At 37.2% G+C, this 24,901-nt stretch overlaps 1 protein-coding gene across 3 annotated transcripts in view; it reads right to left on the reverse strand.

Annotated features, from left to right (window-relative positions):
* The window catches only part of DYNC2H1 (dynein cytoplasmic 2 heavy chain 1), a 388,761-nt gene that overhangs the window by 60,784 nt on the left and 303,076 nt on the right, over positions 1 to 24,901 (reverse strand). For all 3 annotated transcript variants that reach the window (XM_043481063.1, XM_043481062.1, XM_043481064.1), the window contains one exon: positions 18,283 to 18,492. In XM_043481063.1, the coding sequence (XP_043336998.1) occupies positions 18,283 to 18,492 (210 nt within the window). The remainder of the gene's footprint in view (positions 1 to 18,282; positions 18,493 to 24,901) is intronic.

Below are 24,901 nucleotides of genomic sequence, written 5' to 3' on the forward strand. Positions count from 1 at the left end.
TTACTTTTCTGAAGTGGAAATAATAAAGAGAATCCATCAATTTCTTAACCCCAAACACTGTCTGAGTACATAGCTGAACAACTAACTCACACTAGAGTATGTCAACAATGTATGGAAAATAGAAATTATAAGATAACATCTTACAGTGGAAAGGATCTTAGAAAACATCTAGTTCAATACTCTCGATGAGTGAAGTAAGCTTTCTTAGGAATATGTAGCTAAGTGCTATGAACTGAAACAGGTGTGGTGATTTTATTTGTTTATTTTAAATTTTTAAAAATTTACTTCTAATCAGAGGATAATTGTTTAACAATGTTGTGTTGGTTTCTGCCATCACTTCCACTACATTTACAGGACTGTATATAGATGTGGTGATTTTAAGACATGACCCCAGAACCTCTGACACTTTGCCTGTGAAGATGAAGTCTGCTCTCCTGAAATAAGAGTCCTGTGAATGTAACAGACGTGATGGGGTGCCAGTTTCCAGGTCCAGGTCCTAAGGAATTGGTTTCTTATTATTTCCTGTCTTTTGAGACTCTTGATCCTGGAATCTGTCCAGCATACTGTGAAGCCCAACTTTTGGAGGGTCCCATGTGGAGATGAACTGAGCTTCCCACCTCTCAGACAGCCTGATTTGCCAGTCCATGAGTGAGCAGAGTGGAAGACACAAACTTTCTCTACCAAGGTCTACCCAAATTTCAGATGTGGAAGCTTAAAATAAATGTTTTTTTTTTTTAAATTATGATGTTTTAATCTACTAAGTTTTGGTGAAATCTATTGTACAGTAAGATTTGACTGCTGAAGCTCTTTGGTCTCCAGAAGTAGGATCCTACCTTAACAAAAACCTAAAACACATGGCTCTGGATTTGAGACTAGGTTGTGGGCTGAAGCTGGAAGGACCTTCAGAAGAATTTAAGTGGAAACCTAAAGGACTTCTAAGAGAATAGTGGAGGCATAAGGGACTTTGAAGACTTAAAAGGAGGAAACAATCTCAGACAGACAGAAGTACTGTCGGCACCTAAAGGTCATGCCCTGCAGACTCTTAAACAAAAAGGTTTCAGCGAATCTTAAGGGTGTTGTGCCACAGCCAATGCACAAGAAGCCTAAGGTAGAAAGAAAGACTTGTCTTGATGACATTTATGGTCATGGCTTTCGTCTAATGTGAATCACAAGTGAAAGTCAAACTCACAATCTTAAGAAAACTGTTCTGTTGTGAGCTTCATCTGTTTGGGATTAATGGTGAAAAGAGAGTGCAATTAAAAGAGAATTTAGAACCCCAAAATTGCTATAGGCAGGAAGCAGGCTGAGAAAACCACTCAGCCACAAACATGGCTCCATCTTACTGAAACGTATGCATAATTAAGAGGCAAGGATCAGCAGCTCAAAGCCAAGAGCAGTGGATAATCATGCCCAGGGAACAACACGGAATCCTAACAAAACAACTGAAGAAATACGCGTGCTTGGATTTCTGACTTGCTAAGACACATGAGCCCCTAGTTCCTCACTTTTTAAGTGGGAGTGACTACTGCAGTTACCTATCCTGCCATTTTATATTGGATTTGTAGGGGACAGGTAACTCATCTCTGCAGTCCATAGGTCCTCAGGTGAGAGCCATGCTTGAGAAAGAGCTTTTGAGGAACCACACCTAAGAAGCCTCATCCATCCTTCCACCTGATCTAGATGACATCTGGCCTGAGCCTGAGGCTGGAATGGAATGAGACATCTGGTTTCCCTGGTGGCTCAGACGGTAAAGCGTCTGCCTGCAATTCGGGAGACCTGGGTTCGATCCCGGGGTGGGGAAGATCCCCTGGAGAAGGAAATGGCAACCCACTCCAGTACTCTTGCCTGGAAAATTCCTTGGATGGAGGAGCCTGGTAGGATTACAGTCCATGGGGTCACAAAGAGTTGGACACAACTGAGCGACTTCACTTCACTTCAAAAGGAGATGACTGCATTTTACACAGGGGAAAAAGGCAAACAATTTGTGCCCAGAGGGCAGACTGCAGCAGCTTTAAAGTATGTCCTCCAAATAACCTGGCACTCTTCCCACTGACAGTTGAGGTCTGTGTCCCCTTGCCCTTGACAACCTAGCCAATACAATGAGGGGGAAGTGACACTGTATAACCTTGTCAAATCTAGGCCTTAACAACTTCACATCTCTCCTCTTTCCTGGGGTATACACTGTTAGAACCAAGATATCATGTTGTGAGGTGGCCAAGCAGTACATACAGAGAGTCCCAAGTGGAGACATCTAGAGAGCAACCAAGGCCTCTAGTCATCAGTCCTGATGAACACCAGCCAATAATCGGCACTAACTAGCCAGTGCTGTGACTGAGTGCCTGTTAAGTAGATCCTCCAGCTCTAAGATGAGCTTTTTCAGCTGGTGTCACATGGAGAAAAGACAAGTCTACTGCACCAGACTGTGCCCAAAATGCACACTCATGAGCCAAATAACTCATGCTCTTGTTTTTAGCCATTAAGCTTCAGGGTAGTTTATTACACAGCAATAGATAGCTGATAGATCAGGCTTTCACATTCTCAGTTTTATGCTTTTCCTGTTGTAAAAGATAGCTCCTTCAAATAGAGTTTATTAGAGATAATAAGTTACTGCGGTAGGCGATTGGTCCCAATGATCCCTGCCACTTGGTATTCATGTCCGTCCTTGTGAAATTCCCTCACCTTGAGTATGAACTGCTTCTGAGGACTTGCTTCTAATGAAAGAATATGGAAAAAATTATGAGAATCCACTTCTGAGGGTAGGTTACAAATACTGTGATATCTGTCTAGCTCACTTTCTCTGCATCTCTTCCTTGTTCACTTGAAGTGAAAAAGTTGCATGTTGTGAGCTGCATTATGGAACACTCATGTAGCAATGAACTGGTATGTCCAGTCAACAATCAGTGAGGGCCCAAGGGCTGCCAACAGCCTCCCATATGTGCTTCGAGAGGCTCCAGCAATTGCAGCCCTGGTGACACCTGAATGAAGGCTTGCGGGAGACGCTAAAATAAAAAGCCCAGCTATGTTACATCTGGATTCCTGACTCACAGAAACTGTGATGTGATAAAGTTTTGGTTTTTTATGTCACTAAGTTCTAGGCCAATTTATTATGTGGCAATAGATAATAACAGAGCTATCAATATTAGTGTCCAATGTAATACATTCATTCAATAAATATTTAAATCCTCATTTTCCATTCATTCAGCATTTACTGAGAACTTACAATGTACAGGCATCATAAGGTCCTTGCTATTATGGAGCCTACATTTTACTGGGGGATAAAGGCAAAAATGTATTATAAGAAAAAGATTACATAGAGTTAAACTCTATGTTGGAGAAGGAAATGGCAACCCACTCCAGTGTTCTTGCCTGGAGAATCCCAGAGATGGAGGAGCCTGGTGGGCTGCCGTCTATGGGATTGCACAGAGTCGGACACGACTGAAGCGACTTAGCAGCAGCAGCAGCAAACCCTATGTAGAGAATTACAACAGGATATGTGATGTGAGATTCCTTGAGATCCTCTTGGTCAGCAAGGAGATCAAACCAGTCAATCCTCAATGAAATTCCTGAATATTCATTGAAAGGACTGATACTGAAGCTCCAATAATTTGACCACCTGATGTGAAGAGCTGACTCATTGGAAAAGACCCTTCTGGGAAAGATTGAAGGCAGGAGGAGAAGGGGACGACAGAAGATAAGACTGGATGACATCTCTGACTCAATGAAAATGAGTGTGAGCAAACTCCAGGCGACAGTGAAGGACAGGGAAGCCTAGTATGCTTCAGTTCACAGGGTCCTAAAGAGTCAGACATGACTTAGCACTGGAAAACATGTGGTATGATGGAATATGAAATGATAGTGATATGATAGAAGATTATAGGGAATAAAAGATGAATAAAATATATTCTTTATCCTAAAGAGCATTAGCAACCAATAAAGGAGATAGATGGCTAAAGTCCCTAATGGTGTTTTAAAAATGACTTATATAACATGTTTCTGGAGCTTAGTGGAACAGTGATTTAATCAAGGAAGTATCTGTTAAGCTTTGAAAGTTGTACTGAATTTTGACAAAGGCAGACAACTGGATGGGACTATTTAAACTACCATTTATGTGTCAGTATCTGTGCTAGGTGCTGGATATGCACCATCTCATATACTCCTCACAACATTCCTCAGAAGCAGATACTATTATAATATCCATTTCACAGAGGAAAAAATACAGAAACAAAGAGAATAGCCTGTCCAAAATCACTGAGCTGGTAAATGACAAGTCTAAGATTTGGACCCATGTAATCTAACTCTAGAGTCTGTCTGCAGCATCAATACTGCCTCCAACGTATTTTGTATTTCCATACTGTACAAAAGCAACATTTGAGATCTGTCGACTGAAAACAAATACACCACATGAGAGTTGTGTGTTAGGCTTTATTTCTGGGAAAATGAGAATAGCCCAGGAGACAGCATTTCAGGTAGCTTTGAAAAACTGCTCCAAAGAGTTAGGGTGGAAGGTCAGTATATTTCTGATTTTGTTGAAGAGGGGAGTACATGGAATCAAGCACTTATTTTGCAGAAGGTTGCTGCTAGCCTTGGGAAGATTCAACATAAGATAATCATGTATTGGGAATTAAAGTTCTAATAATGGGGAAACTAAGGCTCAGAGTAGTTTTAATTAACTAAACTTTTTAAATAAATCTAAATTGTAGAGAACTTGAATCAAGGTCTAACTCTAAATGTAACTTTTTTTGTTATCCCATGTTTTTCATGAAAGATGTCATAAGACCAAAACAGGATAAGAGCAGACTCTTTCAGGCATCAATTAATTAATGGATAACTCAGCAATCATCTGTTAAATAGCTGCTATTTGTGAATCATTTGTTAGGTCCTGGGGATACAGATATAACACAATCCTAGTACTAGAGGTGGAGATGGATAATAAAAGAAGACAGCTACAGACAATACAGTGGGTTCCCTGATAATGATAAGCACTGTACTTGTGAAACACGGATGTGAGGTACACCAAATCCACACTATGCGTAAGGGCTTTCTGGTGGAGATAATGACTGAGGTGAGACTCAACAGATAAACAGCTTACAGTAGAGAAAGACATGAAACGTAGGAAAAGGAAGGGACATTAATAAAAAAGACATGCGCCAACTGGGCTGATGGCCAGAAGCTTTTGAATGTTAATACTGAGGAGCTTAGTCTAGAAAGCGATGATAAAACTGAACATTAATTAGGGAAGTGACATAATCATATCTGGATTTTAGAAAGATTATCCTAGTAGAAGTAGGGACAACAGGCATTAGAGTGATGAAACTGCAGTCAGAGGGGTGAATTTGGAAGGTACTGTAATACAGGCACGAATCAAACGGGACGTGCATCAGTGAGGATAAGGATAACAACAGAAACACTTCTGCAGCACTTATAAGTGCAGGCCTGTTCTCAGCATTTCACTTACATTAATCCTTTGGACTTCACACAGACCCTCTGAGATGGATACAATTGTATTATTCCGACTAGGAACATTTAGAAACTAAGGTGGTGGTGTTTAGTTGCTAAGTCAGGTCCTACTCTTTTGTGATCTCATGGACTGTAGCCCGCCAGGCTCCTCTGTCCATGGGATTTCCCAAGCAAAAATACTGGAATGGGTTTCCATTTCTTTCTCCAAGAGGGGGTTCCTGACCGAAGGATCAAACCCAAGTCTCCTGCATTGCAGGTGGGTTCTTTACTACTGTAAATTAAGGTAGAGAAAGCTTAAGTAACTTGCACCAGAAAACATTCTAGTATGTAATCTGGGATGTTTTGATTTCCACTCTGCAACCTTAATATGTATATTATATGAACTTTAAAAAATGGACCACCGTTAGTAACTCTTTTTCCTTTTCATTTAATAACGTAATTGTCTCTACTACAGGCAAACTCTATCCTACAAATTAAAATGATGTGCTGACCCTCACACATGAGTGAAACACTAAGCCAACACTGGATTGTAGTTTATGGGAATGAATTGACTTTCACTTTATTCAAGCTTATTGCGGTGTCTGAAACAGGGAGCAAGTATCGTAACTGCTATTTATTTTGAGCAGTAGAAGTAGCATTGGGATTTCACAGTTTGTGGAAAGCAAAGAATTCAGTTTACATATTTTAATGAAAAGGAGAAAGAAAAAAGGAAAAATAAAAATATAGTTCACTGTAATTTCAATTTTATACGAAGCACTTAACCGATATGTAGTTTATCACTAACTCCTAAACTAGCCATAACTTACAACTTTCTACAATTAATTAAATTAGCTAAAATCCATTTCATACACATATACATCATGAGAGAATATTTTTCAGAAGGATAAATATAGCTTCAGAGTAAAACACTTTAATGATAGAGCCATCTATACAGAAGAGAAAGTACAACTCAGAAGACAGCTTGTGATAAAAGTTAGAATACATTCTGATTTAATCTTTCTAAGACCTTTATTTAGCTCCAAGGATTTCAATTTTCTTACCAGAGAAACAATTATAAACCATCACCAGAACCAACTAAGGACTTTCAGATCCAAGAGATTTAATTAATTAAACTACTTTCTTTTCAAAAATGAGTATTATTTTAAAAATCTTTTTATTTGTGTCTTTTAAAGAGACTCATATTGTTTTCTCAGGACATGTAATTTCAGTTTCCCACTAAAAATTCCCTGATATCTCAGTTGGTAAAGAATCCGCTTGCAGTGCAGAAACCCCAGTTCAATTCCTGGGTCAGGAAGATCCCCTGGAGAAGGGATAGGCTACCCACTGCATTATTCTTGGGCTTCCCTGGTAGCTCAGCTGGAAAAGAATCCACCTGCAATGCAGAAGTCCTGGGTTTGATCCCTGGGGTGGGAAGATCCCCTGGAGAGGGGAAAGGGTACCCACTCCAGTATTCTGGCCTGGAGAATTCCATGGACTATATAGTCCATGGGGTCGCAAAGGTTCATACATAACTAAGTGACTTTCACTTTCACACTTTCATTAAAAATTATAAAATATGTATAAGAGATTACACTAAGTTGTATAAAAAGTTTAGAAAGGCAGAAGTAAGCCATTGATGAATGAATGGATAGACAAAATCTGACACAGAACTAACCTGACCCAAAAAGAGTCTTGTCCAAATGAACCCACTCCAAGTTGAAAATATCCTGTTGAAAACGCATCTAACGGACCTAACTTACTGAACACTGTAGCTTTTAGCCCAGCCTACTTTAAACGTGCTCAGAACTCACACGTTAGCCTTCAGTTGGGCAAAGCCATCTAACACAAAGCCTGCTCTATAATAAAGAGTAGAATATCTCAAGTAATTCACAGAATACTGCACTGAACGGGAAAACAGAATGACTATATGGGTGCAGAATGACCGAACTGTATAGGTTGTTCACCCTGACTGTGTGGCTGAGTGAGAGCTGCAACTCACTGCTGTTGCCCAGCATTTTCAAGAGAAAGGCACCACATATACTAGCCAGAGAAAAGATCAAAATTCAAAGTATGGTTTCTATGGAATATATCACTTTTGCACCATCCTAAAGTGTAAACTACCTTAAGTTAGGGACCATTTTCATATATGTACAATGGAAAATTTTTCAGCATTCAAAAGAAAGGAAATATACATGCTACAAAATGGATGAACCTGAGGATAATATGCTTAGTGATACAGACCAGTCAAATAATGCTTGATTCCATGTATATGAAGCACCTAGAATATTTAACTACATAGGGATAGAAAGTAGAATGGTGGCTCCTGGAGGCTGGTGGTCAGGGAACAAGAAGGTATTCAGTGGGTAGTGTTTCCATTCCATTTTGTAAAATGGAAAAGAGTTCTGGAGACTGGTTGCACAACCCCGTGAATGTACTTATCTTTACTGAATGGTACACTTAAAATGGTTAAAATGATAAATTATACATGTATATTGCCACAATTAAAAAACTTAATTAGAAAATGTGCAAAAGGAAAAGAAGAAACCAATTTCCTCCCTGAGTCTATGGCAGCATTGTGTGCTTGATAATTTATTTGTTACTCACATTGAGTTCATTAAATAAAGGGACCATGCCCTATGCATTTTTTCCTATCTCCAGGGCCCGGCATCATACAGAGAGTCCATGGTAGAGGGTCAATAAACATTTGCATAATGTTCTTTATATATCATTCAATGACAATTTGAAGTTAAGAGTTCATTTTAGGGCTTGGATCCTGACATTATTAGCACAAAAATTTAACTAAATGCAGAATTACCAAAAATAAATAAAGAAGACAAGCAAGAAAATACACAAAGTTGGTAATTTGTGAAACACAGAGCTGTTGTGATGATAGTACTATTGCCGTTCAGTTGCAAAGTCGTGTTCAGGTCTTTGTGACCCCACAATTGCAGTACGCCAGTCTTCCCTGTCCTTCACTATATCCTGGAATTTAGTCAAACTCCTGTCTGTGGATTCAGTGATGCCATTGAACCATCTCATCCTCTGTCTTCCCCTTTTCCTCCTGCTTCAGTCTTCCCCAGCATCAGGGTCTTTTCCAATGAGTCGGCTCTTCACATCAGGTGGCCAACGTACTGGAGCTTCAGCTTCAGCATCAGTCTTTGCAATGACTATTTAGGGTTGGTTTACTTTAGGATTGACTGGTTTGATCTCCTTGCAGTCTAAGGGACTCTCAAGAGTCTTCTCTAGAACTACAATTAGAAAGCATCAATTATTTAGTGTTCAGTCTCCTTTATGGTCCAACTCTCACATCCATACATGACTAACTCACACGTCCATACATGACTACTGGAAAAACCATAGCTTTGACTAGATGGACCTTCCTTGGCAAAGTGATGTCTTTGCTTTTTAATACACTGTCTAGGTGTGCCATGGCTTTTCTTCCAAGGAACAAGCATCTTTTAATTTTGTAGCTGCAGTCACCATCCACAGTGATTTTAGAGCCCAAGAAAATAAAATATGCCACTGTTTCCATTTTTTCCCCTTCTATTTGCCAGGAAGTGATGGGACTGAATGTCATGATCTTCATTTACTCAGTGTTGAGTTTTATACCAGCTTTTTCACTCTCCTCTTTCACTCTCATCAAGGGGCTCTTCAGTTCCTCTTCACTTTCTTCCTTTAGAGTGGTACCATCTGCCTATCTAAGGTTATTGATATTTCCCCTGGCAATCTTGATTCCAGCTTGTGAGTCATCCAGCCTGGCATTTCGCATGATGTACTTTGCAGGTAAGTTAAATAAGCAGGGTGACAATATACAGCCTTGTCATATTCCTTTCCCAATTTTGAACCAGTTGTTGTTTCATGTCCTGTTCTAACTGTTGCTTCTTGACCTGCATACAGGTTTCTCAGGATACAGGTAAGGTGGTCTGGTATTCCTATCTCTTGAAGAACTTTGCACAGTTTGTTGTGATCCACATAGTCAAAAGCTTTAGCAGTCAGTGAAGCTGATACTTTTCTGGAATTCCCTCACTTTTTCTATGATCCAATGATGATTTAGTCACTAAGTTGTGTCTGACTCTTGCAACCCCATGGACTGTAGCCCGCAAAGCTCCTCTGTCCATGGGATTCTCCAGGCAAGAATACTGGAGTGGGTTGCCATTTCCTCCTCCAGGGAATCTTCCCAACCCAGAAATCAAACCTGGGTCTCCTGCACTGCAGGCAGATTCTTTACAGACTAAGCTACCAGGGAAGTATTTTAGGTTGAACAAACACCAGCAAAGAATGGGCCTGGTGTGACTCATCCATGCATGCTGAGTTGTTTCAGTCATGTCTGACTCTTTGCAATCTTACGGACTGTAGTCTGTCAGGGTCCTCTGTCCATGGGATTCTCCAGGCAAGAATACTGGAGTGGGTTGCCATGCCCGTCTCCAGGGTATCTTTTCAACCCAGCAATCAAACCCACATCTCTTATGTCTCCTGTATTCGCAGGCGGGTTCTTTACCACTCGCCCCACCTGTGACTCAAATGTTTTGGAGTGGGTAGCCTTTCTTTTCTCCAGGGGATCTTCCCAATCCAAGGATGGAACTAACTCAGGTCTCCCATATTGCAGGCAGATTCTTCACCAGCTGAACCACAAGGGAAGTCCAAGAATACTGGAGTCGGTAGCCTGTCCCTTTTCCAGCAGATCTTCCTGACCCAGGAATTGAACTGGGGTCTCCTGCATTGCAGGCAGATTCTTTACCAACTGAGCTATGAGGGAAGTCCATCCAATGGATGTTGGCAATTTGATCTCTGGTTCCTCTGCCTTTTCTAAATCCAGCTTGTACATCTGGAATATCTCGGTTCACATACTGTTGAAGCCTAGCTTGAAGAATTTTGAGTATTACCTTGCTAGCATGTGAAATGAGCACAATTATATGATAGTTTGAACATTCTTTGGCATTGCCTTTCTTTGGGATTGGAATGAAAACTGACCTTTTCGAGTCCTGTGGCCACTGCTGAGTTTTCCAAATTTGCTGCCATATGAGTGCAGCGCTTCTAACAGCATCATCTTTTAGGACTTGAAATAGCTCAGCTGGAATTCCATTACCTCCACTAGCTTTGTTTGTAGTGATGCTTCCTAAGGCCCACTTGACTTCACATTCCAGGATGCCTGGCTTTAGGTGAGTGATCACACCATCGTGGTTATCCCGGTCATTAAGCTGTTTTTTGTATAGTTCTTCTGTGTATTCTTGCCACCTCTCCTTAATCTCTTCTTCTTCTGTTAGGTCCAGACCATTTCTGTCCTTCATTGAGCCCATCTTTGCATGAAATGTTCCTTTGGTTTCTCCAAGTTTCTTGAAGAGCTCTCTAGTCTTTCCCATTCTGTTGTTTTCCTCTATTTCTTTGCATTGATCACTTAGGAAGTCTTTCTTATCTCTCCTTGCTATTCTTTCGAACACTGCATTCAGTTGGGCATATCTTTCCTTTTCTCCTTTGCTTTTCACTTCTCTTCTTTTCTCAGGTATTTGTAAGGCCTCCTCAGATAACCATTTTGTCTTTTTGCATTTCTTTTTCTTGGGGATGGTTTTGTATGGCATACCAAAATCATTTTAAAGGCACCTTGAGGAAAGAACTGATGATCAAAAATGGCTACTAGTGGAGAACGATAAACTCTATTCAAAATGTACATACATTTTAAAACAAATGTTGTTTAATATCTGTCATTCCATTATGTAACAATATCCCCAGCATGGCATACACATACATTTGCAAGTATTAAAAATATTTATAATGAAGTTTTGGGAAAGATGATTAAGCTTATCTTCAAGTATGTTCAGCACATAAAGTGATAGCCTAAATTTTTTTTCATCTAATAAAATCTAATAAAAGCAGATCAGATGTATATTTACTTCTGTGAAATTTATTTCAAAATAATGTTCAATAAAAAACGCTATGCCTTTACATTTGTTAAGATTTTATGATTTTATTGATTCTTTCTGTATTGTTTCCTGTGATAAATTCATTTAGGCCAAGTCATGTTGGTGTAAGTAAATATATGTATATTTTCTTGATAAAGTGTCTATTCAAATCTTTTTTCTCATTTTAAAATTGGGATGTTTGTCTTTCCATTTTGAATTGATTTCTTTTTAATATTTCCATGCATATACATGTTCTTTGGTTGGATGTATGTCTTGCACATCTTTCTCCTAGTCTGTGGCTTACTTTTCATTTTCTTAACAGTGTGATCAATTTGGGGATAATTTTTTTATATGTTTGGAGGTACAGGTGTATGTATTATTATTATTAGGGTTTTGGCTATTTAATTGTTCTACTACCATTTGTTAAAGAGATTTTCATTTCTTCATTTAATTGCCCTAGGATATTTGGTGAAAATCAATTGATTATTTATCTCTGAGTCTATTTCTGAACTCTTTATTCCATTTTACTGAGCTATATATCTATCTTTATACCATTAGCACACTGCCTTGAGTATAATATCTTAATAAGTCTTGAAATCATGAAAAGTAAGATCTTCCATTTTGCTCTTTGTTTTCAAAATTGTGTAGGCTACACCAGGTCTTTTGCATTTTATTTGAATCAAATTCTCCATCACTAAAAAAAAGTTCTACACAGGTTATTTTTAAATTTTTTAAATTGTGTCTGTGTGGCATCTTAGGATCAGTCTGGAAAAGACTAACATCTTAACAACACTGGGTAACCTGACGTGTGACCACAGTATACCTTTCAGGGCATAGTTCCCTTTATTTAGGTCTTTTTAAGTTTCACTCACCAGTGTTTTGTAGTTTTCAGTGTCTACAGAAGCTTTACACATCTTTTGTCAATTTTATCGTGATACGTCATCTTCCTGATATTATTACAAATGATACTTTTACATTTCAATTTTCAATAGTTTTTTTTTCCAGGATACACACTACATTTTTAATGTATTTACTGAAACTCTCTTCCTAGCCTTTTAGATAGCTTTCAGATTTCTTAAGATCTTAAGAGTAGCTGACCATATGCTCTGCAAAAAACAGACAGCTGTCCTTCTTCCTTTCCAGTGTGCATGCCTTCTATTTCTTTTTCTTAACGTGGTGCACTAGGTAGGACCTTCAATATAATGCTGAAAACCAGTGAGACAGGACCTCAATATCCTATGCCCAATCTTTGGAGAAAAACATTCAGTCTTTTACTCCTATATTAGCTATAGTTTGTTCATAGATGCCTTTTCTCTGGTTAAGAAGGTTCAACTAGAATTCCAGTTTGGTGACAGGTTTTGTCATGACTGGATGCTGAATTTTGTCAAATGCCTTTTCTGCATCTATTAATAATGATTTCTAAAATTAGTTATTAAAATGGTAAATAATATTGATTTTTCATTAACTCAAATTTAAGATAAACTCCACTTGGTTATTCATTATTTTGAATTCAATTTGCTAATATCTTGGTGGCAATTTTAGCATCTATATTCATGAAGGAACTCAGTCTGTAGATTTCTTTTATTATTATGTCTTTGTCAGGTTTTATTATCAGGTAATGCTAGTCTCACAAAAAAGCAGGGAAGTATTCCTGCCTCTTCTATTTTCTAAAATAGTTTACAGAATTGATATTATTTCTTCCTTATATTTTTGTTAGATTTCATCAGTGAATTCTAGGTGCTCTCTTTGTGGAAAGGTTTTTAATAACAAATTCAGCTTCCTTAATAGATACATAAGTTACCTATTTCTTCTTGACTGAGCTTTGGTAATTTGTATATTTCAAGGAATTTCTACATTTCATCTAAGTTCACCTAAGTATATTCTATTATGGCAAATGAAGGTTATAAGTTAGGGATGGGGTATATGAAGGCCCCTTTGTTCTTACATAGATCAACAGGAACTGATTTCCATTTATTAATATAAATACATATAATTAATTTTTTATTATAAGTAAAGCTAGAAATGAGGAGGTGGGGGAATTCTATGCTAATATTTGGTAGGCCTTTGGAAATAAGTATGTGGAGTTCGTTCTTCATAAAGCTGATCACTGCCTCTCAGAACAAAGACTACCATTTAGCCGCATGGTCAAATTAACAAAACATTCAATGGGGGATGAAACAGAAAGAACACTGAACTAGGAAAAACAACATCAGGACTGCAATATGGGCTCTGACGCTTCACCAGCTTAGCAACCCCTTTCAGCTTTGGTTTCCTAACAGAAATAAAAGGGAGATGATAAGGGCAGAAAACCAGATGAGGGCACACAAGGGCTCCATAACTGGCAGTGTTACATGAAACATAAGCTACCACTCTATTCTAATGGACAAATGCAAATTATTCAACATGAATATTTGTCATGGGTAAAATAGCTTGGGTATGACTTTTCTTGGAACTTATTTGTATGAAGGTAGGTAAATTTGAAAAGGGGGGCCTTTAAGAAAAGATGAGGTCTCCAACCATTTAATAAGAACCATTTTATCTTTTCTTTTCCCCCAAAGCCTGGAAGATGGATAACGGAGGTCGCATAGATGGTAACAGAGTGGTGTGGGGATGGTGCTGCTGCCCTTTCTGACGAGATGTCTACAGAGCAGCGTTTCTGAAACCTCAGCAGGCAGCAGGCTCACCCAAGGGTCTGACAAAACACAGAGCGCAGGGCGACAGGTTCAGAATTTAGGATCAATCAGTCTGGGGTGGGGCCTGAGAATCTGTGATTTTACCAAGTCCTCAGATGATACCGATGTCATTGTCTGGAGACCCTACTTTGAGAGACACTGCTTAAAGAAGACCGTGGCAGAGAAAGGAGTGAAAGGAAGAACATGTCTAGCAGAGGAGCTCGTAACTCTTAGAGGAGGTATTAATAAAGCCTGTGTGTGTGTGTGTGTGTGCGTGCGTGCGTGTGTGCATGTGTATTTTTTTTAAAAGTGTAGCTCTTTCCTTCAAGTTTTAAAAGTGTCACTAATTTGATAAAAGGTTAAACACCAGTTGTCTGGAACCTTAATGAGTCAAGATCTATTAGCAATTTTGCTGTACTGTTGAGTGACTCCTTGCTTTAAAAAATTTAAAAGCTTTAGTGTTACCACCTAATACGTTATGACAGACTGAAATATACAGGAAATACCTACACTGCCTTTAAAGGGATACTATTAAAATAATCTTTTTTTAAAACAACACAATCTATTAATTTCTGCAAAATGGTAATTCATGTAGTGATTATTTAGCAAGAAAGATCAGATAATTGAGTGGCGTATCTTCCCAACTTTTGCTTATCTTCTAAATTATGGTTAAAAGCCTATGTCCTAATACATAAAAGAAGAATAACAATATTTTACAATATCATGTCCTAACAAGCATATTATAAGTACGGTGATTTTTTACAAAAAAGTTTCAGTAGATCACCAGAAATGTGTCAAGGAAAAAAATGTCATAATTCTCCCTAGGAAAATTCTTACTCCAATCATTTCAGAGACTGTAAAGAAAATGTCAAGTACTGAACTATTTCCTAAATTACATTAAGTCAATATCACATAATTCAGAACTTGTCACATTCAAATGTAATAAAACATTAAATTTTTATCCTGAAATAAATGGGATAGTACTAGATTCAAATTTTTGGTAAAATGCATTAGAAAGTAAATGTCAGAAACTATTTTACAAAAAAAAAAAAAAAAAAAGAAACTATTTTACTGATCTTATCCCAGTGAAAGTCAGCCTTGTCTTATTTGAGTTTTACCAAACACCCTGAAATATTTCCAAAGATACTATCTGTGATATAATTTAAATGTGCTTCACAAAGCACATTATTTATCCTTAGAAAGAATTTTAACTAATTCACTTTCAGGCAAATTATACAAATATTTTAAAAATAGTGACATTTTAGAGGCTATATTTCTTAAGTCAAAGTGTAATGTAGAACACAATAATTAACAATGAGATTTCACATATCTTACATAAACATAGTTTTAAGAAATAAGTCATCAGATCCTACATCAAGTATAGAAACACTTAGCAGAGTTTAATGGGCTGAGGTAAAGATAAGAAATGTTATAAACAATTAATAATCTAGAACCCTTCCCTAAAATATCATTCTTTGGTCTTATTCAAGGAACATGTTTCATATAACAAAACCATTTAGTTTTTTTGCTATCTTTCAATAAGATCTATTGTAAACCATATTACATTACAGTCATAAAAATAATCTATCCATTTTTTCAAATGTGTATGTCAAAGATTACCCAAATACCCAAATGGTTAACAGCAGAAACAAAACAAGAAATCACATTTGTCATTACCTTTCATATTTTTCATTAATATCACATAGAATCCTCAAGCACTTTATCCATGATAACAATTTAACTTTCACAACAATCAAATGATGTAGGTCCCTTTATTATTCTCATCTGACATATGAGAAAGTTTAGAGAGGTTTAAGTGACCTGTCCAAAGTCACACAGCTATTAACTGGCAGAACAGAATGAAACAGGCAGACCTATTCTGTAAGCCACATTCCTAGCTTCTTTATCACATTATATTTACATGAAAATATTCTTGTTTCCTATAACAACAGACCTCAGAAATCTGATGTACCCTTTGTCGTATACCAGTTCCACTGGACTTACTGTTCTCTTCTGCCAAGTCATGTTCTTCCAGCATCACTAGTCTCTTACTCTTGATGCAACTGTAACTGTCTATACCATACATTTTACCCATATACAACATGTAGTTGGATTTAAAGATATACACTCTCATGAGTATTTATCTTTTCACAAATAAATTTAAATTAATTTACATTTATTATGACAACCAGACCTGTCTAGATTCAAATCCTGACTGTGTAAATTACTCATTGTGTGACTGGTTAAATTATTTAATGCTCCTCTGCCCCAGATTACTCACAGTAAAATGCGGATAACATAGCACCATCTCGTACTGTTAATGTGGTGATTAAATGAGTTAATTAATGTAATTTTAAAGTTCTTAGAACACTTTACCACTGGTTACTTCACTGTGTCATGAAGCTTTCATGATTGATAATATATCTACTTTAAATTGGAAACAAATTAGTTACAATTTGTCATTCAGTACAGTACTACACCACTCTGACAACCACAAATGATTAACAGAGATAGAAATCTACACACAAAAAAACACAATGCAAAGCTGAGACTCTTTTTTCCAGGGTAAAGAAAAGAGGAACATACAGTTGCTACGTCTTTTTTTGAAATTTTTTAAAAAATTTATTTATTGATTTCTTATGTTGAATTTTTTGGGCCATATCCTGTGACACGCAAGATCTTAGTTAGGATCAAACTTGCCCCCATTTCAGTAGAAGCGGGGAATTGTAACCACTGGATCTCCAAGAAAGCCCCTGGAATAGATCTTTTTGTATATGTGAATAAAGAATATTAAGATGGGCTGAAAGTTTCTATCCCCCCAAAATATGTATGTTGAAACCCTAAACCCTGCTGCCATGATCTGAAGGTAAGGTCTGGGGGAGGTAATTAGGCCACACGGATGAGGTCTGGTGGAGGTAATTAGGTCCTAAGAGTGGAGCCTTTATGATGGAATTGGCCTCAGAAGGAGAGACAGGAGAGAGTTTGCGTTTTCTCTCATTTCTCTATACCCTGTGAGGGCACAGCAAGAAGACGGCCATCAGCAAATTAGGAAGCAGGTCTCACCAGACACCAGATCTAGCAGTAACTAAGTCTTCAACTTTCCAGCCTCCAGAATTGTGAGAAATAAATACTTGTTGTTTAAGTCATTCATTCTATGTTAATTTGTTATAGAAGCCTGAATTAAAACAGAAATCTTTTTATGTTAGGGAGTAAGATACAGGCAGTTCTAGGAAGCCTATCCTTTATTTTCAAACAGAGAAGAGTTTCACGTTGACTATCAGTTTCTCTATATTGAGGGTAAACAGCAGGAAAAAAAACCAAAAAACATTTTTTCTTTCTAAATTCCTATAGAGCCCTAGTAAAATCTTTTCCAAATGCTAGGTTCTGCAAAGTTTATATTCTCCAAATTAGCTAAAATGAATCTACATAAGATACTATGAATGCTTTGTTTTTATCCAATAGATATGAAATAACATGGATTTTAATGTCATTTATAATAGTCCAATTACTTAGCAAGAGATGTGTTGATTTCCTTTTCCTCTGCTTAAGATGGAAGTATCCTTCCCTTACTTGTAGTACATGTATTACAGATGGAGCAGAATCCCTCCCCAGATTCTGGGAGATGCATTTGGCTGAAGCCCCAGCCAGTGAGACCTTTGCACACAGAACTACTAAAGGACTAGGCATAAAACACAAGCCATTCAGTTTGAAGCAAAGTTAATCCCAAGATTTTTGCTTGAGTTGCCAAGAAACAGGTATTCTTTCTCTTGGACTTAGACAACATAAGACTTGAACTCCTGGGAGACCACCATGTGTAGACGACCCACCCAAAAGTGAAGTTGTTATGGAAGATGCATACACACACAGACACACAGACACACAGACACACAGACACACACACACACACTATGACTAGAGAGGTAGATAAATAACACAAGATGAGATCCTAATGACAATTTTAAGCTGCATCAAGCTGAGTTAATGCGGCTACCCTTGGATCCTTCAGTTAAACAGCCAATTAATTCTATGTGGCTTAATCTAGTTTACTCTGGAGAAGGGAAAAGCCACCCACTCCAGTATTCTGGCCTGGAGAATTCCATGGACTGTATACTCCATGGGGCCACAGAGTTGGACATGACTGAGCGATTTTCACACTAAGCTAGTTTAACTTGGATTTTCTGTTACTGTAAATTGTAAGACTTCTAACAGAGGTATGTAAGATGGAGGAGTCACTTACATTAATGAAAATAAAACACACATATTTAATATTGGCTTACCTTTTGGTTTAATAAAGCACTTGCCAATTTTTGTACTTCTGAACTCAATAAGGTGGTTCCTCTGATGACTTTGCTGAGAGCAGCAAGAGACTGATGGACACTCTGTACTAAGCGGATGGCGTTGAATTGTTCAAGAATGATGAAGGATAATATTGGAGATCCTTGTCGATCGTTAGGAGGCAACAATTTCTGATGAATCAGGTTTGAATTCTAAAAGAATAATGTATCATGTAATATTTGCTGAAAAGTAACACAAATATATCAAAACATTCAAAAGTTATTTAAACCTTTTGTTGGTATACTTGTTTTGAAATACTCTCTTATGAATAGTCAAATTTATCAAACCCGTAAATACATGGGAAAAGAATTCTGGACTTCGCACTCTTAAATGGGGTGACAGTGGGAACTGAGAACGGGAACGCAGCAGTCGATACGGCTGGCAAGTCTAAGAACGGCATGCTGTGAGTCAATGCAGAGAGAGCAGCACAGCTAAACTCCCACCTGATCGCTACAACGAACGCAGAAGGAATCATGGCTTTGAAAAATATGTGGGCAAATATTCATTTCAATTTGAAAATTACCTGTATGTAAACCTTAAAAAGTACATTAAAGAGCTTGTACCAGTGAATTATATCTTAGTATTCATTTCTACATCTACACTTTAAGAGAGGCTCTGATACGTGGAACTTGGGTCTTCTCAAATTGTTAAGAAAAAGTCAAGGAATCCCGGCCATTTCCAAACAGTCTATACAGTTAAGAAGAAAAAAAAATATCACCTTCATTAGTATTCTAAATGTCAAAAAACTGTCAAAGAGACAACACTGGGAAGTCTGCACTCTTGCCTACCATCCATTTTCCTAATTTCCTCTATAGAGTCTGCTTATAATCCTAATGAGGGGGTCCCTCTTCTTGTTCCAGTGGTTGTCACCTTCCCATATTCCATGAGAGCACTGTCTGTTTTTCATGTTGTTGGTATGATGATTTAATATCATAATATGAAGATCTAGCCATTAAATAAATAATTATGATATAAATTTTACTGGCATGAAGTCATTCCTGAAAATAGATTCAGCCTATGGGTTCAAATTTAGGCATTTTATTTGTATTAATACTACATTTAAAATATTAAAGCTGTTGGAATCATTTTTGATAGACATAAAAATGTACATAAATGCACCCATAAAAGTACACAGTGGTGAACTCTAAATCTAGAAGAGAAAAAGCATATATTATTAAAATTAAGTATAAATATTACCCCCTAGATTGAAATTATTTGAACCAGAGCATGAAATAAATAATACTTAACACACCTCCAACCTTAATCAAGTTATATAACTGACATAAAATTATAGACTTTCCATAATTCCTCATATTAAAAACCATTCCTGGAAGTGAATAATATGTGGTACTTAAATCTTTATCAATCTTATGCTAAGATTGGTAAAGATTCAGTTCAGTTCAGTCGATCAGTTGTGTCCGACTCTGCTACGCCATGGACAGCAGCACGCCAGGCCTCCCTGTCCATCACGAACTCCCGGAGTTTACCCAAACTCATGTCCATCAAGTCAGTGATGCCCTCCAACCATCTCATCCTCTGTCGTCCCCTTTCTGCTCCTGCCCTCAATCCCTCCCAGTATCAGGGTCTTTTCAAATGAGTCAGCTCTTTGCATCAGGTGGCCAAACTATTGGAGTTTCAGCTTCAGCATCAGTCCTTCCAGTGAATATTCAGGACTGATCTCCTTTAGGATGGACTGGTTGGATCTCCTTGAGTTCAAGGGACTTTCAAGAGTCTTCTCCAACACCACAGTTCAAAAACATCAATTCTTCAGTGCTCAGCTTTCTTTATGGTCCAACTCTCACATCCATACATGACTATTGGAAAATCCATGGCTTTAGCTATATGGACCTTTGTCAGCAAAGAAATGTCTCTGCTTTTTAATATACTGTGTAGGTTGGTCACAGCTTTTCATCCAAGGAACAAGCGTCTTTTAGTATCATGGCTGCAGTCACCATCTGCAGTGATTTCGGAGCCCAAGAAAATAAAAGCCTGTCATGGTTTCCATTGTTTCCCCATCTATTTCCCATGAAGTGATGGGTCTGGATGCCATGATCTTAGTTTTTTGAATGTTGAGTTTTAAGCCAACTTTTTCACTCTCCTCTTTCACTTTCATCAAGAGCCTCTTGGTAAAGATTACTGAATAACAACTTAGTTTATAGATTTTATCCATTCTATTAAACTGATGAGTCAAATCTGCACTGTTCACACTGATACTTTATAGAAGAACACACAAAAATGGAATCTTAGATCATTCAAATAAGATTCCATTTATTTATGGTGCAAGAAATTAGAAAACTTAGTGTACTGAACATTTTAAAAAGTTGATTTAAGAGAGTACCTATCAAAACTACTTAAAATTGAAATAAGAGTTCAGATAAGAACTGTGGTCTAGAGATATGCAGTAAGTGTAAAACACCAACTGAATTTCAAAGACTTAATATGAAAAAAAGGATGTAAAATACCACATTAATAATTTTTATATTGATTATCTGTTGAAATGCTAATATTTTGAATACATTAGGTTAAACAAAATATATTATTAATTTCATTTCTTAATACTTTTTTGAATATGACTGCTAGAAAGTTTTAAAGTACAAGTATGACTTCTATTTGTGTTTCACATTATATAAGTACTGCATAGTGTTGATCTAGAAACTATCAAGTAAAATTATATAAGTTCAGCAATAAGAACAGAAGAACATAGGAGAAAACAGCATACAGTAGGGTCTTAAAAAATGTTTGATTAATGGAAGATGAAAAAAATTAATAGTAATAAGCCCCAAAGTGATATGAGTTGTGATAAATGAATGAGAAAAATACAGCAGAAGACATTAAAGTATATTATATTTTATAACACAGAAGACATCAAAGTATATTATATTTTGTGACATAATTCATTTCCTACAAGCCTTCATAAAGCTTTATTAAAAATTAATATGACAACTTTAGCTGTAAAAATAAATATAGGTATTGTATACATTCTGAAAGAGTTAAGTATAGAGATTTATAGCAGTAGAAACATGTTAAAGTCTTACATTAATCTTAAAACAACCTCAAATTAAGTTTTATTTATAATTCAAGTAGCTAAAATTGCCATGAGCAAATTACATCACTATAAGACATTTTTCATTGAAACTATCTAGGGATGGCAGTCATAGCTTTAGTAAATTGATTATAAGAAAAACTTTTTTTATGAGTAAATATAATTGGCTGAATCATGTACTTTGGAAGGACATCTCTGACATTTTAAAGTTCATCTTATCATTAGAAAGCTAAGTGTATTCATAGAAAATCATTAATTATGAAGCTGCTGGAGAAGAAATGATTGTGGATTTTTAAAAACTTAACTATTAAGCAAGAAATATCTTTTGGGCAAGAAAGAAACTAGTCTCACTTTGGTACAACTTAGGTGTTAATCCAGAATTTTTGTGTTTTAACTAGAGTAGTTTCTTAAGTGAGATGCTAACTTAGACATAAGTAAAACAGATGACACACAGAAGAATTACTCTCTGTTTTTTTTAATAATTAAAGCTTTTTGAAAACGATTCCCTCTCAGAAAGAATTTTTTCCACTAAAGGAAATTCAAGCAACGAGTAAAGGTTAGAGGGTTTTTCTATAAAGATTCAAATAGCAAATGTCAGAATTTGTAGGACATAAAATTTATTATAACAAATCAACTCTGGCTGTTACAGTGTAAATTTAGCCACAGACAATATATAAACAAACAGGTAAGGATAACTTTCAATAAATCTGTATTTACAGAAACTGGCGGCAGTTCAGATTTGGCCCATGTGCTGTAGTTTGCCAACCTCTCAGGTACACTACCACTTATTCAAAGCATTATGGAGATTCACATACTGCTCTAGATAACATCAGAGTCCCTTCCAGATCTGCAGTTCAATGTAATTAGTAAGATGTGAACTGTAGTTTCTATGTGTGTATTTGTCTATGACTCATAGAACAATAAGCAACAATTGGACAGAAGTATTTTTCCCCTTGTCATATGATCATGTCTTTGTGGAAGATACGTTTTTTTATGATAAAAAAAGATACTAAAAGACTTAACACACAATCATTTTAACTAGAACAAATAATTTCACAATTTGTATGGAAATACAAAAAACCTCAAATAGCCAAAGTAATCTTGAGAAAGAAGAATGGAACTGGAGGAATCAACCTGCCTGACTTCAGACTCTACTACAAAGCCACAGTCATCAAGACAGTATGGTACTGGCACAAAGACAGAAATATAGATCAATGGAACAGAATAGAAAGCCCAGAGATAAATCCACGAACCTATGGACACCTTATCTTTGACAAAGGAGGCAAGGATATACAATGGAAAAAAGACAACCTCTTTAACAAGTGGTGCTGGGAAAACTGGTCAACCACTTGTAAAAGAATGAAACTAGAACACTTTCTAACACCATACACAAAAATAAACTCAAAATGGATTAAAGATCTAAATGTAAGACCAGAAACTATAAAACTCCTAGAGGAGAACATAGGCAAAACACTCTCCGACATAAATCACAGCAGGATCCTCTATGACCCACCTCCCAGAATATTGGAAATAAAAGCAAAACTAAACAAATGGGACCTAATGAAACTTAAAAGCTTTTGCACTACAAAGGAAACTATAAGTAAGGTGAAAAGACAGCCCTCAGATTGGGAGAAAATAATAGCAAATGAAGAAACAGACAAAGGATTAATCTCAAAAATATACAAGCAACTCCTGCAGCTCAATTCCAGAAAAATAAATGACCCAATCAAAAAATGGGCCAAAGAACTAAACAGACATTTCTCCAAAGAAGACATACAGATGGCTAACAAACACATGAAAAGATGCTCAACATCACTCATTATCAGAGAAATGCAAATCAAAACCACAATGAGGTACCATTACACGCCAGTCAGGATGGCTGCTATCCAAAAGTCTACAAGCAATAAATGCTGGAGAGGGTGTGGAGAAAAGGGAACCCTCTTACACTGTTGGTGGGAATGCAAACTAGTACAGCCGCTATGGAGAACAGTGTGGAGATTTCTTAAAAAACTGGAAATAGAACTGCCATATGACCCAGCAATCCCACTTCTGGGCATACACACTGAGGAAACCAGATCTGAAAGAGACACGTGCACCCCAATGTTCATCGCAGCACTGTTTATAATAGCCAGGACATGGAAGCAACCTAGATGCCCATCAGCAGATGAATGGATAAGGAAGCTGTGGTACATATACACCATGGAATATTACTCAGCCATTAAAAAGAATTCATTTGAATCAGTTCTAATGAGATGGATGAAACTGGAGCCCATTATACAGAGTGAAGTAAGCCAGAAAGATAAAGAACATTACAGCATACTAACACATATATATGGAATTTAGAAAGGTGGTAACGATAACCCTATATGCAAAACAGAAAAAGAGACACAGAAATACAGAACAGACTTTTGAACTCTGTGGGAGAATGTGAGGGTGGGATATTTCAAAAGAACAGCATGTATACTATCTATGGTGAAACAGATCACCAGCCCAGGTGGGATGCATGTGACAAGTGCTCGGGCCTGGTGCACTGGGAAGACCCAGAGGAATCGGGTGGAGAGGGAGGTGGGAGGGGGGATAGGGATGGGGAATACGTGTAAATCTATGGCTGATTCATATCAATGTATGACAAAACCCACTGAAATGTTGTGAAGTAATTAGCCTCCAACTAATAAAATAAATAAATAAATAAATAAAAACAAAAAAGGAAGTGAGAAACATCTGAAAGAAAGGTGGGGTGGCTCTGAGTTACAGAAACGGGGGCACTATCTTCATTTCCATGTGGCAGTAATTCTACTTATGCCCTCCAGTAATCCTTCATTCCACTTCAGATAATTTCCTAATATCTCTCTGGGAAGAAACAAATTTCCTATCTCTAAGTCCAAATGGTTCAGGTAGAGTAGACTCTGGTGTATGACTTGTGTGCATACTAGGTCCCTTCAGTAGTGTCTGACACTTTGTGACCCAATCGACTATAGCTCACCAGGCTCCCCTGTCCACGGGATTCTCCAGGCAAGAATACTGGAGTGGGTCGCCGTGCCCTTCTCAAGGGGCTCTTCTCGACCTAGGGATTCCCAGGTGGTACTAGTGGTAATTAGTTAACTGCTAAGTCATATACTTAGACTTAGGGTTAGGGTTAGGGTTAGGGTTAGGGTCATATACTTAGAAGTTAACCAATCAGAGCACTCCATTCCTCACCATAGTCACTGGTTGAGAGATGGACAGTTACCAAACAGAGATAACAAGACAGTAAGAATCTTGCCTGCATATTCTGATAAACAGATAACTCTTCCTTTTCACTAAACTTGAACTGAAGAGATCATGAAGTAGAGAAGCAATGCAGTCATTTTTTGACAATAAAGAGAGAGGCTGTATAAAAAATGAAGCATACATACACATATATCATACCAGTTTCACGGCAGCATCAGCCCTTTTAGAATGTACATACCATGCATATTATAATGATCATATATACGTGTATATATGGGTGTGCTGTATATATATGTGTGTATATATAT

Source organism: Cervus canadensis, chromosome 11 (assembly GCF_019320065.1).
Source record: "Cervus canadensis isolate Bull #8, Minnesota chromosome 11, ASM1932006v1, whole genome shotgun sequence".
In the NCBI taxonomy this organism is placed as follows: domain Eukaryota; kingdom Metazoa; phylum Chordata; class Mammalia; order Artiodactyla; family Cervidae; genus Cervus; species Cervus canadensis.